The 17,108-nt window shown below is 31.8% G+C and overlaps 1 protein-coding gene and 7 non-coding genes across 9 annotated transcripts; 7 read left to right on the forward strand and 1 right to left on the reverse strand.

Annotated features, from left to right (window-relative positions):
* Nucleotides 1-2,531: 2,531 nt before the first annotated feature.
* LOC132180072 (uncharacterized) lies at nucleotides 2,532-6,425 on the forward strand. 2 transcript variants are annotated; one of them, XM_059592916.2, is made up of 6 exons: nucleotides 2,532-2,630; nucleotides 4,986-5,045; nucleotides 5,168-5,186; nucleotides 5,779-5,859; nucleotides 5,939-6,043; nucleotides 6,144-6,425. In XM_059592916.2, the coding sequence occupies exons 2-6, from the start codon at nucleotides 5,041-5,043 to the stop codon at nucleotides 6,258-6,260; spliced, it is 327 nt and encodes a 108-aa protein (XP_059448899.1). In that variant the 5' UTR covers nucleotides 2,532-2,630; nucleotides 4,986-5,040; the 3' UTR covers nucleotides 6,261-6,425. The 2 variants fall into 2 exon arrangements, with proteins under 2 accessions (XP_059448899.1, XP_059448900.1); XM_059592917.2 differs by having other exon boundaries at nucleotides 2,579-2,630; nucleotides 4,989-5,045.
* LOC132180164 (small nucleolar RNA Z159/U59) lies at nucleotides 2,743-2,831 on the forward strand. Its single transcript, XR_009440056.1, has one exon. It is a non-coding gene; the product is annotated as a small nucleolar RNA Z159/U59 (small nucleolar RNA).
* LOC132180166 (small nucleolar RNA Z159/U59) lies at nucleotides 3,419-3,501 on the forward strand. The gene has a single exon (XR_009440058.1). It is a non-coding gene; the product is annotated as a small nucleolar RNA Z159/U59 (small nucleolar RNA).
* Nucleotides 3,594-3,677, forward strand: LOC132180165 (small nucleolar RNA Z159/U59). Its single transcript, XR_009440057.1, has one exon. It is a non-coding gene; the product is annotated as a small nucleolar RNA Z159/U59 (small nucleolar RNA).
* Nucleotides 3,769-3,846, forward strand: LOC132180168 (small nucleolar RNA Z159/U59). Its single transcript, XR_009440060.2, has one exon. It is a non-coding gene; the product is annotated as a small nucleolar RNA Z159/U59 (small nucleolar RNA).
* Nucleotides 3,938-4,021, forward strand: LOC132180163 (small nucleolar RNA Z159/U59). Its single transcript, XR_009440055.1, has one exon. It is a non-coding gene; the product is annotated as a small nucleolar RNA Z159/U59 (small nucleolar RNA).
* On the forward strand, nucleotides 4,364-4,447 carry LOC132180169 (small nucleolar RNA Z159/U59). Its single transcript, XR_009440061.1, has one exon. It is a non-coding gene; the product is annotated as a small nucleolar RNA Z159/U59 (small nucleolar RNA).
* Nucleotides 4,699-4,782, reverse strand: LOC132180167 (small nucleolar RNA Z159/U59). The gene has a single exon (XR_009440059.2). It is a non-coding gene; the product is annotated as a small nucleolar RNA Z159/U59 (small nucleolar RNA).
* Nucleotides 6,426-17,108: the final 10,683 nt, after the last annotated feature.

Genomic DNA, 17,108 nt, shown 5'->3' on the forward strand with positions numbered 1-17,108 from the left:
AGCCATGTAATCAATTAAAACGGTGTTTGTTTCTCAGAGAAAAAAAAAAAATAAACGCATATATTTCGAGAAAAAAAACCCTACAAAGAGCTCGTCCTCCCCAACCCCCACCACCCCCCACCCCCCACCCCACCACCTTTCAGTGAGCTTTTTGCTTTTTCTCTCATGATTTCTCCTAAAGAGAGAAACATAACTCAAGTGGTGTTTTAGTGCCTTGATTTCTCCTAGTGAGTGCCGACTGGGGAGGAGGAAGAAGCTCTTCTTCCTCTCTCCTTTTATTTATTTTTTATTATTTGCAACTTATAAGCTAGATCTATTGCGCCTCCCTACTCTCCTCCGCCCACGCACCATCTCTTAGCCTTCACCAACCTCCATTCCATTTGTTGTTCTTTGCCCCCACTCATGTACCACACGACTCCCTAGCGCAGGCTCATGCAATAGATCCACGGCTTCCCTTCTCTTTCCTTATTGGATCATCATAGCTGGTATCCTCTTTTTGCCTATAGAGGCTCCAAGATTCCGTTGGAGAGCTAGATGCAGTGTCCACAAAGCCTACTTTGCCTAGTACCTCCCTTGCTAGACATCACGGTGGTGCTCCTCTTCGATGACTTTGATCCAGACACTATCAGTGCTATTCTATCTGTTGTGGTTCTCAAGTTTGCTTGTTGTTGCAATAGGTGTTGTTTTAGTCAGATCTATCTCTAAATTGTCCTTACAAACCGTTGTTTCAAGTGGCCAATGGGCCAAGAATCCAATAAATCGTGTCATTCATTTGGCTAATTTTTAAAAGATTTTGGGTTTTTTTTTTATTTATTTATTTATTTTTAACAGTTTTGATGTATTAGGGTCTTTGTTGGGGTGGCCACTGAATTTTGAGTTTTGTTTTTTGTTTTTGTTTTTGTTTTTGTTTTTTTTTTTTGATGTACTTATTCTCTTGTACTTGCTTAATTAATAACAAACAAAGAGATATTCTTTCCGCTATTAGATTTTAGCCACAATAATAGGAAAGGCTCGATGAAACAATGACATACATCAAGCTGTGGATTCCAAATTTGAATTCTTCATATGTTTTTTTCTCCAATTTTATTATTTTCCAACAACTTACTTCAAGTCTTTAAAATCATTCCATACCTGATCATTGATCAATGATTAAAAAAAAAAGGTTTAGTTACTAAAAACTCACTCAATCACTTGCATTAATTTTTTATTATTATTTGATTTCAGCAAATAGTTTTACAACTAAGAACAACAAATTTATAACTAATTTGTTTTCCTTGTGCAGGTTGAAAGTGTTTAATCTTATCATAAAGAATAAAGTGAATTCAAAATAACTGATTTTGACAAATCATGTTTTATTTTTTTATTTTTAAAATTTAATTTATTCTAGTTATAATATAATTTTTTATTATAAAATTGCATTTCTTTAATTTGTAAATATTTTTAATTATAGATTTCTACTAGAAAATATGTATCTAGATATGAATTGAAAAGGTTAATTAGTAATTTTACATCTCAAAAAGCAAGAAGAATGATTTTTAAATAAAAATATAATATTAATATCAAAATAAATAAATATTATTTAATTAATATTTAAATATAAGAAAAATGTCTCACTTAAACTTGTTGTCTTTAGCTCAAAATCTATAGACCCAGTCTTAAATACAACTCTCTGAAGTTATAATATCATGAATTTAACACAAGATATTCTTCCATTCATATTTGCTCCGAATATTGTTGGAGTGTCACCTTCTTCAAATGCTCGGTTGCCTTGTTTGCTTCCCTTCAAATATTCATCACGTGCCATGATTGGAAACTATGCAGTATTATCTTCAAAACGTCAATCAAGTTACCATAGATGCTTCAAGATTAGTCTTTCTTCTGCAGTGACATGTCCTTATAGGATCAATACAAAAATATGTACTTCTCACACATTAAGGACATATTTAGGATTGTGTTTGAGAAATATAGTTTTTAAGTCAATTTTTTTTTTTTTTTTGTTGCAAAAGCTTTATTTTTAAGCTTTTGCCAAAAATACATTTTGACTATTTTTTGAGTAAAAAAGTTAAATAAGTGCTTTTGGAATTTTTTACCAAACATTCTATTTTTTAAGTATTAAAAGTACTTTTTACCATTCATAACGCAATTTCAAACATGTTCTAAGGACCTGTTTGAGACTGTGTTTGAGGGGCCTAAAAGTGCTTTTAATACTCGAAAAATCCGTTTGAAGAAAAAAATACTCTCGTTTGGTAAAAAAATTAAAAAGGTCTAAAAAGCCTAAAAATTGCCAAAAAAACACTTTTGAGAAAAAGCTTAAAATGAAGCTTTTTCCAAACAATTCATTTTTGATTTAAAAGTTATATTTCTCAAACTTAATCCTAAATAGGCTATGAAAAATACGGTATAAAATTTCTATTCCATATATTATGAACCAAAGCCCAAATGCAACGAGGGAGTCCAGAGCAAGCCCCGATACATTCCAAACTCGGACGGGCCAACATCTGGGCCTCTCGTATAAAACCTCACCTGCGTGCTGCTAGGGTTTTGCAGTTCCACGCTATAAAAACGCTCGCTTAGCCCTCAATAATTTCTAACTTTCTTTGAGCGGGATCTGCTTCAACCCTAATTTTCAGGTAACGCTCATCTTTCTTCTTTCTTTCTTTGTAGTTTCAAGTATTGGTACATATAATACTGGGGCTGTGTTTTTATTTGCGCTGGTGTGTGTTATGTGGGCTTAGTCGTTCTGTCTCTGATGATGATTTAAGTTGAAAAACTTTCGTTCTTCTGAGAGAAAATCCATGAGGAATGCTTTTGGAGACCTGAACTGAAGGGACATTTTCTGGGTCATACATGTTTTACCATTTTTCTCAATGGGTCGAGTCAAATTATCAAAATATGGTGAATTTTGATAATTTCTCAAAGGGTCGAGTCAAGTAATCGATTTCAGTGGTAATTTTCCATTCTTGAGTATGTTTTAACTTTTTTTTTTTTTTTTTCTGTTGATATATTTTTATTATCATTTCTATTTTTTCCATTTGGATTTATGTCCTGCTTATTTGATTCTATTTTCCGTTTGGTAACTGAGAAAATAGAGGAAGGCGGAGTAAAGTAAAAGTTTTGGATCTCATGTTTGCACATTGGGACTGGTCTTCAACTTAGTTTCTAAATTATGAAAAGATGTGGCGTCAAATAGACAACATGGTTGTATAGGCTCAGATGAGTTTAGGTGATTTTTTTTGCCTTTTAATCCAAAGATGTGAAGTGCTTAGAAAACAATTCCAAAGAAATGAAATGTCTGAGATAGGAATTTTAAATCCCTTTTTGCCTTTGTACAATCTTTATGCAAAATTTTGTTAATAAAGAACTTTTCTTGTAGCATACTAGCATGTACATTGATACTATACGTTGAACAATTTACGTTGCCTCTAAGGATGAATAGAAAATACTTTCGTTCTTCCGAGATATCCCATGCGGAAATTTTTTGGAGACCTGAACTGAAGAGGATTCACTAAAAATGTTTTTACTTTTTTTTCTCTTAAATTTTGAACTAGTGGTTTATGTTTATGTACATTGATAGATGTTGAAGAATTTATATCGCCTCTGAGGATGAATAGAAAATAACTTTCGTTCTTCCGAGATGTACCATGCGGAAAATTTTTGGAGACCTGAACTGAAGAGGCTTCACTAAAATTGTTTTTTTTTTTTTTTAATCTTACATTTTGATCTAGTGGTTTATGTTTTCTTAATTCTAGCTTTTAAAGAATTTACATTGCCTCTGAGGATGAATAGAAAATAATTCTTCTGAGATGTTCCATGCGGAAATTTTTTGGAGACCTGAACTGAAGAGGCTTCACGAAAATTGTTTTACTTTTTTTTTCCTCCTAAATGTTGAAGTAGTGGTTTATGTTTTCTTAATTCTAGCTTTTAAAGAATTTACATTGCCTCTGAGGATGAATAGAAAATTACTTTCGTTCTTCCGAGATATCCCATGCGGAAAATTTTTGGAGACCTGAACTGAAGAGGCTTCACGAAAAATGTTTTACTTTTTTCTCTTAAATTTACTAGTGGTTCATGTTTTCTTAATTCTAGTTTTTTTTTCAATGGTCAGTACGTACATCGTTCAAGTCCTGATTGACATAAGTATGATTGCTTGATGGTCTACCATATGAAATACTTACCGTCTTTATAAGGTTTGGAAGCTTATATGGTGCATTCTTATTTTGGTCTTTTATTGATGATTTTGTCTTTTGGATAAAACTATGTAACTTTATCTGATATTTTCTATGTCCACAAACTGAATATGTCGTTTTTCTGCCTTTAATTTTCTTTAACTGTCTTGCTTGTTGTAGTGGATGTTGGAGATCTTATCTCTACCGATGTATACAACAAAACTTTAGTTCTCCTGAGTTTGTTAATGCTGAAAACATTTGGAGACCTGAGCTGAAGAGTATGCAAATTTTATTTGAATGATGCCGGCAACAACAATGATACTAGTTTATGAAAGATGCTTGTGAAATACCTGATTCAGAGATGACAAAAACTAAAATAAACAAGTTATTTAGTACAGTCCAAAACTGTGATGGAAAAATGAAAACCATGGTATGAGAATAATTTGGTCCAGAAATAAACCTGATGAAGTACATATCCTATTTAATAACTTGTGGATGTTCTAAGGCTATCATCATTCAAATAAAATTTGTATACTCTTCAGGTCAGGTCTCCAAATGTTTTCCGCATTAACAAACTCAGGAGAACTAAAGTTTTGTTGTAAACATCATTAGAGATAAGAGTATGCAAGTTAGTATAACTGTTTGTTACTGCTTTTGGATGGAGTGAATTTATGTGACTGTATATGTATATATTCATAATTTATGTGGTTATTTTGAGTTTATGTATTTTATTGATTTCTTTTTTCAGATATGTTGTGTTTTTGTTATTCTTGTTACTCTGTTTTAACCAATATTTTTGGTGGGTATGATCTATGCCAGAAGGTTTCCAGGTTTTGGTTGAAGAATATCTCAAAAAGCTCCACCCCTGTTCAAGATGAGGTATTTAGTTCTCGGACTCTTTCTTTGATTTGTTATGCAATTTGTTGGACAGCTTAAGCTATTATTTCTTAAATTACTGACCATTAATAATTTTTGTTTGTTTTCCTTATTTTTCTGTCCAGCCGACCAATGGAGGAAGATGTAAGTTACTTTACATTTTGTGCTGATTCATTTCATAAAGTGCATCTGTAAATTTGTTATTTTTAACTTTTATCTTTTCTCTGCACATGCTTGTCATTCATGTAATTTTATGGCTCTACTATCACCATTATGTAATCTGGATATACATTTCCATCAGAGAATTATCAAAGAAATGGTGGAATTTGGGGATATTGGCATCGCAGGAAATGAAAAAAAAGGGAATTAAGGGTTCAGTTTCTGTCATCTTGTATTTTACAGTGAAGTCTATCACTCTACATAGAGCCTGAAATTTTCTGTAAGATTTTATTTGGTGGGCTTCTTGATGCATATCCTATAACAATAATTTTACTACTAAACATACGGCAGAAAACTATAGTAGTATGGGTTTGTTAACTTTGTTCGTTTAACTTTCTATTGCTGTTGTCTTGATAGCTGGTTTATTTAAACTGAGTCCACTTTGAAGTTGCTTCAAAATACCCTCAATGTCCAACTTAAGGGAAAAATGTCGGTTGCATGCCACCAACATTCCAGTTGTCTTTCAATAATACTACTGCCTTCATCACTTTAGTATTTATCCAAAGCGATTCTGCAGGTTGCTGTTAAAAATGAGGAAGAGGAATTTAACACCGGACCGCTTTCTGTTCTCATGATGAGTGTTAAAAACAACACACAGGTAAATGTTCTTTTCTTATATGTTTCCTGGTTGCCCTCATGTTGGGAAAGTGTTTAATTGAATTGTTCCCTCCCAACAGGTGCTCATTAATTGTCGGAATAACAAAAAACTGTTGGGTCGTGTCAGAGCCTTTGATCGGCATTGCAACATGGTTCTTGAAAATGTCAGGGAAATGTGGACTGAGGTAATATTTTCCATTAAAAGACTTAGCCCCCTTTACAGAATAGGGTTTCAACCCTGTCTGTTATATTTGCTGCTAATTAGTTTTGTTTTTTTCCATATAGGTACCAAAAACTGGGAAAGGCAAGAAAAAAGCCCATCCAGTCAACAAGGACAGATTCATCAGTAAGATGTTTCTTCGTGGAGATTCTGTTATCATTGTTCTTAGGAATCCCAAGTGAGGTGGATCTGCATTGTTTGTATTGACAGTTCTCTTGACCGGTGGAAATTGAGTTTTTGTATCGTAGCAGCAACTAATCTGGTTTAAATGCCCCATCCTTCAAACTAGGGGGCCAAGATCATACTAAGTTGATGAGGGGTATCTGCATCAGGTAAAAAAAGAGGATTTGATTAAGGATGACACTAATGTCCATATACAGGAGCTTTTCCATGTATTCTGTGCTGTTCTGTTTTGTAAATTAGATTTAAGCAAGATGTACTTAACATGTTAACCCAATCATATCATATCATTAATAGTGGTTCAATTATATTTTGAACTCTAAATATTCCTTCGGTTTTGAAATGATGGTAATTTGAGTAGATAATAATGTTGAGTAATGTTTGGGAAGAACTTTTTATCCGGATTTCATTTGGATAAAAAAGTTTTCTGCAATAGGTGAATCACAAAAATGCAAAGGGAAAACTTCTTTGTCTGCATAAAAGTGTTTCTAAGCATTACTCAGTAATGTTTACACTTATAGTGCTGGCATTCCATGGTTTGCAAGTTTAATTATAATTGATGCCACCTTGGACTTTGATGGCTTCCAAATGCTGACTTTACTCCTATTTTCTCTTAACGGCAAATTTGAATGAGGGTAGTATGTAGCATAGGAATAATCGATACTTCAAAGTTTTTTTTTTCTTTTTTTTTTTTTAATTAAATACGATCAACTAAAAAAGCTAAAAGTTGCAAATCAAATCTTTTAATTCTCACCCTTATGATCTTTCAAATTTGCCCCCTTTCATGCGTTGGGGGCTTCATGGTACTTCGAGAAAATCCAACGTGTTCTTTTCTTTTCTTTTTGTCCTAGTCAAATACCTTAAATATAGAAGAATAAAAAAAGAACACAGGGGGGTGGAGATCTTTGACAGTAATCTCAAACTAGCCAAAGCCAATGCCGGTTAAACACAAGAAAATATATTGGAAATGGTCCAACTGATATTTCCAATTTTCAATTTAGTGTAAAAGAAAGGATACTCTTGTAAATTGTGTCATTTAACTTTAACGGAGAATCCTTCTCTAGGTGCTAAAAGGAGTGTTTAAATGTGAAGGGATGGATGTAGAGGGTTCACCCAAGCTTTTGAGTAGTTGATAATGGTGGGTTGGTAAAGCTGGCAACTTTGTGGCTGTAACGCATAAAGGTTTTGATTTTAGGTGTTTAATGGTGTTAGGGAAGTTAAAGGGGTTACATTTTTAAGTCTTAAGGCCTTGAGAGGCTTCACCCTAGTAATAATGTGATTTTTTGAAAGTTAAAAGACTTTTAGCAGAGTTTTTGATCGATCACTGTCTCGTGATCGATTAACCCTAGACTAGAATGTAAGATTTGGCTATTTTGAATTTTTGAGGACTAGGGTTAGGAATTTTGCCTAGTAAATTTGTAACGCCTTAGTGAAATCAATTGACTGGTAATTGATTCAATGGTTTGCCTCTCAGTCCTATTCCTTACAGAATAATTCTCAGGGATTTCATCATCTTCGAAGAGAGACTACAATGGAAGATTTTGACTAAAGGACATAGATAGTAATAATTAAAAAATCACAATCATGATAGCCAAAGTAAAACTTAAAGCATCATAACATAGATAAGTTTCCAAATACAGTGGTCAGAGACTAGTCATCAAAATACTACTTATAATTGTTCTGAGGAAAATTAAAGCCTACATTTAACCAAATACAACATAAAGATAATTTCGATCATCTCCTAACAAACAGATCTGCTAGCATCCCACATAAACTTGAGCCAGACATGGTACAACTCAAAAATGATTTGGATCAAGTCATTCATAATGATCGGATGCCTCATTGGATCATCTCCAGCTAAACTAGCAAAACAATGTATATATATATATATATATATATATATATATATACTATAACCGATTTTTTAAGCGGTCATTAATTAGCGTAATTAATTGAGTTAATTATATTTCAAGAGTTTTCCATATATAAATTATTCAATAAATTAAGTATTATTAATGTCCGAATCAAATAAGGAAACAAATAATATAAATCAAATTATTATGTATTAATACGTTTAGTCAATTTAATATGTACATTAATACATTTAGGATTCTCAAAAAAAAAAAAAAAAATAGACGTCATATATATATATAAAAGCTGAATCACTCTCAGAAGTGCCTTAATATTGCGACATGTGGTATGAACCTTTTTTTTAAAAAGATAAACTGGTTTTTTAATGCATAATTTTTGAACCGGTTTTTTTAAGAGTAAACCGATTTTTCAATAGTGAACCGGTCATTAAATTAGCTTAATTAAATGCATTTAATTATATTTCAATAATTTTCCTTATATGTGATTTCATTAAATTCAAACATTTAATGCACAATATTAAGTATTATTAATATCCAAATCAAATAAGGAAATAAATAATACAAATCAAATTATTATGTATTAATACTTTTAGTCACTTTAATTTTTTAATTCAAATTTAGAAAAGGCTAGAAGACGATTTTTTTTTTCTACATATACTTTGTGCATGTAATAATAGATAATTTATAAAATAAAATAACACAACGATCTCCAAACAATTATAATTGAGTATTAACTGTATTTGTAGGTTGTTTATTTATTTATTTTTAGTTTGTTCTTTGGTGAAAATTGCAACTTCTGAAATAAGATAATAAATTGTTTGGATTTTTAGTGGGCTAATGGAAGATTATAGTGTGTTTATTTGATTTTTGTACAAAAAAAGAAAAATAGAAACTCTTTCGAAACACTAAAGAGATAATTAAACATTGAACCTGAGAGGATTTATCTAATCGCGTTAAATGCTGAGTGCAATATTTTGTTTTATTTGGTACTTATAAAATAAAAAGATTTTATTTATTTTTGCACTGTATTTGATTCCATCTAGGGTTTCTATTTAATTGAAAATTTTGTTGCTTGGATTTATCTTTGTGTATCTATGTATAAATTTTTCACGACAGTAAATTGATTATTTTTATATTTGTTTCTCTAAAAAGTTTCTTTGTATTGAAATATAATAGGTATTACACTAATAAGATTTTATTTTTGTACAAAAAAAGAAAAATAGAAACTCTTTCGAAACACTAAAGAGATAATTAAACATTGAACCTGAGAGGATTTATCTAATCGCGTTAAATGCTAAGTGCAATATTTTGTTTTATTTGGTACTTATAAAATAAAAAGATTTTATTTATTTTTGCACTGTATTTCATTCCATCTAGGGTTTCTATTTAATTGAAAATTTTGTTGCTTCGATTTATCTTTGTGTATCTATGCATAAATTTTTCAAGACAGTAAATTGATTATTTTTATGTTTGTTTCTCTATAAAGTTTCTTTGTATTGAAATATAATAGGTATTACACTAATAAGATTTTATGATTTAATTCATTTGAATATTTTATTGGATTTTTTTTTTTTTTTTTTTCATTTTTGTGATTTACTCCGATTTTCTAGCATTTTTTTGAAAGTGTTGAAGAGATTTATTTGGTTAATAATATATTATTTACAAAATAATAAGGCCTACAAAATAATGATCCCCTAATTATTTCATATTTTTTTTTTTCTCTTTCTCACGGATTTAACTTTTTTTTTTTTTTTTTTCCTCAGTCTTCCCACGTCTCTCTCTCAACTCTTCAAATATAACAACCTAAGAAATCAACCTGAAGTAATTATTCTTCTTAATCTTCCATGTGTATGTTTTTTATTTGAGAAAAACTACAACTTCAAGAATTAACTTTTTTCTTTTTTCTTTATTCACTCACCACTCTTCAACAATAATAACCTAAAAACTCAATCCCGAAGTAATTTTTATTTTTAAACTTTCAGAAATGCAATTTTTTTAAAAAATCAATTTTTAAAATTATACTTATTAAAACCACAATCTCAAATGAATCCTTAATAAGGAATAACACAACCCTCTCCAAACAATTATAATTGAGTACTAACCATATTTGTAGGTTTTTTTATTTTTTATTTTTTTATTTATTTTTTCAGTTTGTTATTTGATAAAAATTGCAACTTCTGAATTAAGATAATAAATTGTTTGGATTAGTGGGCTAATGGAAGATTATTGAGTGTTTATTTGATTTTTGTGCAAAAAAAAAAGAATAAAAACTCTTTCGAAACACTAAAGCGATATCATATCAACAATATCAGAATTTCCTACTAATTTCCTATTAATATTTTGATAATCAGAATTCAAGTTTTTTTCTTGCTATTTCTTTTCTCTTTTATACTTTTCATTAAGTACATGTTTGGTACACTTCAAAAAAGAAAAATTACATGTTCAATAATGTACCGGTGTATAACATTTAGTATGTATTTTTATTAAAAGAGGAGTGATAGATTTTTGCACACATCTATTTTAACTTATAATGAAAAGTAAGATAAGATGCGTTTAAGTTTTTGAAATTAAATTATAATGAAGAATCCCGTGCTATGTGCTAGTATATATATAATAGCTGAAACCCTTCTTAGAAGTGCCCTAAAATTGCGACATGTGGCATAAACCAATTTTTTTGAAAGGCTATGGTTTTTTAAGGCATAATTTTTTAATCGGGTTTTTAAGAGTAAACTGACCATTAAATTTGTTTAATTAAGAGCATTTAATTATATTTCAATAATTTTCCTTATATGTGATTTCATTGAGTTCAAGAATTAAATGTCCGATATTATTTTTTTTCAGAATTTACTACTCTCCAAAATTATAGAAAGACAACATTTAAAATTTAAAAACATACTACATTAACTACTCAAAATCGGCCATATCGGTCATAAAAATAAAGAAAAATAAAAATAAAAAATAAAAAGAAGAAAAAAAAATTGGCCAACTAGCTCATTTATTTAAAAGGCCCTTTTTTTTTTTTTTTTTTTTTTTTTAAGGGCCTATTTGGGATTGCGTTTGAGAAATAGAGCTTTTAAGTAAAAAAATGCTTTTTGGCGAAAGCTTTATTTTTAAGCTTTTGTCAAATGTGCGTTTTAACATTTTTTTAGGTTTTTTGACCTTCATAAGTGCTTTCAATATTTTTTACCAAGCGAGTGTTTTTTTTTTTTTTTTTTTTTCCCTTTTTAAACGAGCTTTTAGGGTGTTAAACGCACTTTTGAAGCCCTCAAACAAGCCTTAAACCATGTATACCTATGTGAACAAATTTTCATTAAAAAAAATTGTTTATTGTTCTCTATATTTCTTTCGAATATGCAAAATTATATACGTTTGATTTGTACTGAAATATTATAGATATCACACTAACAATATTAAATGATCATGCTAATTTTCTATATTATAATCCATGTATTCTTCTTGCTAATTTTTTTTTTCTTTATACTATTAATTTTAAATCATATATTCTTATAGGAATAAACATTTATTTATTTTTATTTAAAGAGGTGAGAATCGTAAGATATATTCTTATACGTCTTTTTTAACTTATAATGAAAAAGATGCGTTTAAATTTTAAAATTAAATTATAATGAATAATCCTGCGCATAGTGCGGGTTATAAGCTAGTATACATAATAGAGGGAACAAAATGCAAGGGTAAGTCCAACGATTTAGTGAGTAAAAATGCACATGACATACACGTCATTTCATTTGATATATATATATATATATATATATATATAATATGTGAGTCATGTCATAGTTCAAATTGTATAGTGTATTAGAGATCTTACCCATGTTCAGCAGGGTTTGAGTTGTCCTGAATGATTTATAATATAATACCAGTGCCTCGGCTATTGTACGCTACCGTACATAACACTAGTAGCTCGACCGAGTTCGACCTTGGGTGACCCATGCTACTAGTGATGTAGGTCCTCTAGTGACTCGCCAATCAAACATGGCCGCGTTGGTCACGAAACAACCATTGGATTCAAGACTTATATAACACACACACATTTGACCATTTAGTTAACTTGTATAATAAGCCCATGACAGTTATCATGCACGTACTGGTGTACCATGTCATACGATGCAATTAGTCTTCTCTATCTTCTACATGCATGCTCTTACAATCTCACTATGTTTATTATCTTGCTTAATCAACACACGTTTTCACAAAATAGAGTTCATAGTAGATCAAAAATGTATTTCATGCGAGAGTTATAAATATGCATGTTTGGTATACATAAAATAGTCGTGCATTGCGGGAAAAATAACAAGTATTAATATGAGTTTGTACTGACTTGGGTCATAAAGTTCCTCTAGATGTTTCATACTCTTGAAATTACAAAAAAGACCTACCATCAGTTCTAGATCTGAGCTAAAACGAATCCTAGGCTTAAACATGTTCAAGACAGAGTTTTTTTCCAGACTATCGAATGCTCGAATAGGTCAGCTCTAAAGTTCGGCCTCGACCACGCACGTTCGGCCAGAAAGGTGCGAACGTTCTCATATGTAACCGATTGCGAACCAAACAACATTATAATCACTTTTAAGGAAGTCCTAATGCCACAACAAGATCCCTAACATACTCCTAGCACACAATAACATCGCTATGCAGAAGAAAATACGTCCACTGAGAATGAAACGTTAACCCATGTTTAAACTAAGATTAAAACCTAAAACAACAACATAAGGTCAAATCTAGCAACCAAACTATGGAAAACACTTAACCAGCATAACAATTAGGTAAAGAACAAATCAAGTTAAGAATGTTACCTCTCTAGAATAGGGCCTCCAAGAAAACCTTTATTTTTCTTCCAAAAACTCACAAATTCACTCAAGTAGGGTTTCTCTAGGGCTTAGAGGGCAGAATGAGGCTTAGAAGGGTGTAGGAGGGGGGTATTTATAGGGTTAAAAAATATAAGGGCGTTGTTGTGGCAGTCCTGCAGGTCAGCGAATGTTCGGTGGTCCCGGGGTGAATGTTTGATGTACTATTGCATAGTTTCTAGGGTTGCAAGTCAAAGGTTCGGTCATTACCTAGTGGTTCTTAATTTAGTCAACGAATGTTCGATGGTCCCCCTACGAACGTTCGGTGTACTATTACCCAACGGTTCTAGGGTTGCAGAGTGAATGTTCGATGGTCCCCCATGTGGATGTTCAGTCAAAACTCAAAAAATCCCAAAATCTAACTTCCAACGAACCCTAGTGACCGAAAAATCTTGCTAACCCTCCAACTAAGATAAACACAATCTAGTAATTATTTGAGGCACTACAAAACCCTTCTAATGATTCGATGTTTTACAGATGAAGGAACCAGAGAATTCGAAGGGAAGTTCGAGGAGGATTATTATTACCAAGCTAAGTAAATACACATGTAAAATTAATTACTAATATTTTAGCATGTGTATTTCGATATCAAGCTTGCATATTTTATATCGAAATAAAATGCTTTGAATGGATGTTGTAAACTCTACATTTTGTGCAAGAATGAAATATCTGTAAAAAGGGATGACTATGTGATTTCACAAATTCATCTATTGTTAAAATTAATAAATGAAAAACTTGTATGTCATGGCTACCACCGGAAAAAGTAGTGAAAAGTCTAAAGTATGTGCATACTATTATAAAGGTTTGAACCTATGACTCACAGTTAATTTAGAATGTTAATTACCCTGGATTCGAGGACAACTGTGACCAGCGGAACCATCCATGGATGGGGTCACACCCTACGACTTCACTAATTGTGTAGATTACTCGAGGTCGAACCTGGTCAAATGACTAGTGTTGGTTGGCTATTATACCTCATTGGAGTACCATTGTTGAACCATATGTCCTATGGGACGCGCTAACCTCATTGTCAAAGGGTTAAACTTACTAAGTCACGGACCAGTGTTGACATGGTACAAATTCATCTATTGATAAAAAAAAAAATAATGATAAAAAAAGGGGTTGTGGTTATGGATAGTCTATATAGAGGATTACAACTTGAAATAATTGTGCTATTTATTGATATTATTATTATGATGCATCAACATAATTTTTTGCCTTGCTTACCTCCTAAAACCCCTATTGCATGATGTTATATGTGATTTATCATGTTTTTATAAAAAATGAGTTCATTGCATATTGACATGTTTCACATGTGTTAAACTCACTAAGTCATAGACTTATACTTGAGGGCTGTTAGGTGTCCCAAAATCCTTTCCAAAATCTTTCCCAAATGATGTGGAAAGCACTATTTTGGAAAGGAGTGAGAGACAAAGGAGAGAGAATGAGAATTTTTTAAGGAAAAAAAATGCTTGCCACATCATTTGGAAAGCATTTTGGGAAGAATCCCTTGGGATGTCTAGCATTATCCCTTATACTTTTATCGTTCTACCTGCAAAATATCTTTGTTTTACAGACAACCCATCTTTAGACTATGGTAAAAAGGGGTTTGCTTGAGGGTATAGGCATGCATGAATATATTCGTTATCTTTTTGGTACTATGGAGGTGATAACTTATTTGTAGAAGTATGTCAAGGAGTTCGATACAGTTTGGTTGGATTTTATATCCTAGTAATACATATATTTTGTCTTGGGCCATTGAGGATTCCTATTGTGACTCCATGATATTTATGTATCTTGATGTTAACCCTGGTTTCTAGTCTGTAATATGTAATCACTACAAAAATAAGAGAGTAATTAATGGCGTTTTATTTTGCGGCTTTTGAGTAAAAAAACACTAAGTATGAATTTGTCATCATTTTTTAAAAATATCGTTAAATCCTAGTGATAATCTGTAAACATCGTGAATTTTAAAAAATATTCTCGTTGTTTTTAAGAAATTGATAGTAAATAGCATTAATAAAAAAACCCATATATTCTCAATCTTTTAAAACGACGGAGTATTATGCTTAAAGTTTTTTTAAAGAACATTGAGACTCCATTCTACTCTTGCCTCACAACTCTCACCATACTCTAACATGCTGTAAAAACTCTTCCTCACTCCATCAATGCCATTGTTGTCGTTCCTTCCCATACGGTCTAACTTTCTCTTTGAGTTTCAGGGCATGTTAGAGTCTACTTGATTATCCTTTATTAGAAGATTTGAGTGTAATCGGATTTGAAAACTATCAACTATAATATTAAGGAATTTGATTGTATTAATTTTAGGGCAAAAATGCACTTTACCCCCCTGAAGTTTGACACCACTTTCAATTTGAACCCTAATGTTTAAATTTGTAATATACCCTCACAATGTTACAAAATTTCGCAATTCAACCACTCCGTTACTTCCATCTTCTTAGACGGAAAGTCAAACATGAGCGTGGCATGTGATAATTTTTCTCCCAATCTTCTCATATTGCGCCTATTTTTATTTTTATTTTTATTTTTTTTAAGAAAGAAAAAAAAAATTGGGGGTGGCCGGCCACCCCCATTTGGCCTCTTGGGGGTGGCCGAGCCACCCCCATGGCCAAAGGAGCCACCCCCAATTTTTTTTATTACTTTTATTAAATTAGGGGCAATATGGAGAGATTTGGATAAAAAATATTACGTGTGTAACACGTGTTTGACTTTCCATCTGAGAAGACGGAATTGAGTAACTAAGTGGTCGAATTGCAAATTTTTAAATATTGGGGTTCAAATTGAAAATGAGGTCAAACTTCGGCGAAGTAAAGTGCATTTTCTCATAATTTTAGAGATTTGATTGTAATCGGATTTTGATGGTAATCAAATCGGATTGATTTGAAAACCATACTTTTCTACCTCAATTCTCCTATAAATGGAAGTATTTTGTATTGTAACATTATAAAAGGAATATGAGCAAAATGTAGCACTTTAGGCTTCATGAATGTAGATCATCGACCAAACCATGTAAAATATCGTCATTATTTTCTTATTCCACTATTTTCATTTTATATTTCCATAACTTAACCTTTTTTTTTTTTTTCAAGTTCTTCTCATATCTGTCATTTTTTTTTTTTTTAAAGTGTTAATCATTTAAAACACAACATACCAATTAATACATCACATTAACTAATAATGTAAATGAATGTGAAAAGAATCTGATAAAACACAAGGATCGTATTCTAACCCCCAAATCAAATGCATAAACAATTTATATAAAGAAAATAAATAGTTATGCTCAATATTTAACCAGCACAACTATAAAAAAAACATCCACACAACCACAACACAAGATTTGTTGACGAAGTGGAAAATCCTTTGAACCAATCAAAGGGAAAAACCACTCCAGGGCAGTCAAACCCGAGAAATCATTAAATGAAGATTCAGAGTTGCAGATTAGATGATACTCACAACCTAGAGGACCTCTAGACTTAGCAAGAACAATAAGCTTCCCAGCTTGTCTCCATCTTGACCATCTTCACGGAGTGCATTTCCTCACCAACCCTTCGGTAGACTTCTTTCTTCAAGTAATCATGTCAACAATCTTTGTGTAGTTAAACGAATAGGCAAAATGCCAACCAAGAGTGATTAGTGCCAATATTGCATATTTGAGCCCCTTAATTTGCATTTGTTAATCCTTTAGCTTTATTATGATCTGAAGTTTTGTGTTAGTTTTGGTGTTTTAGTGTTTTGAAGGTTGCTAAGAGAAAAGCGTGGATTTCATGTGAGAAACACCAATTTTTTTGGAAGAAAGCTACCAAGGAAGTAAGACCTGTCCGGACGGCCAACATATGCGTTCGGACGGACATGCGCTCCAGCGCACTCGGGAGCCGAACCCTTCCGGACAAGCATTTTTCCCGTCCGAACGGCCACGTCAGTTATGAATTTCTGTAGCGCCGTTTTGAGAAAAAAATAAAAAAACAAAACAAAAAACCCCCCTAGAGAGCTATATGAAAAGGAAAAGATGCGAAAGAAAAACATATTGGACTCTGTTGGACAATTTTTTAGAGAATATGAGCAAAAAGGCTATGGTTTTCTAGTTTTTTGGAGG

The sequence above is a fragment of the Corylus avellana genome, chromosome 4 (genome assembly GCF_965113065.1).
Source record: "Corylus avellana chromosome 4, dhCorAvel1.hap1.2, whole genome shotgun sequence".
Lineage (NCBI taxonomy): Eukaryota > Viridiplantae > Streptophyta > Magnoliopsida > Fagales > Betulaceae > Corylus > Corylus avellana.

What these genes read in the sequence shown, in the direction of transcription:
- LOC132180072 (XM_059592916.2), top strand. An exon ending in GTGTTAAAAACAACACACAG is followed by an intron (nt 5,860 to 5,938) that starts GTAAATGTTCTT and finishes CCCTCCCAACAG; the next exon opens with GTGCTCATTAATTGTCGGAA. An exon ending in TCAGGGAAATGTGGACTGAG is followed by an intron (nt 6,044 to 6,143) that starts GTAATATTTTCC and finishes TTTTCCATATAG; the next exon opens with GTACCAAAAACTGGGAAAGG.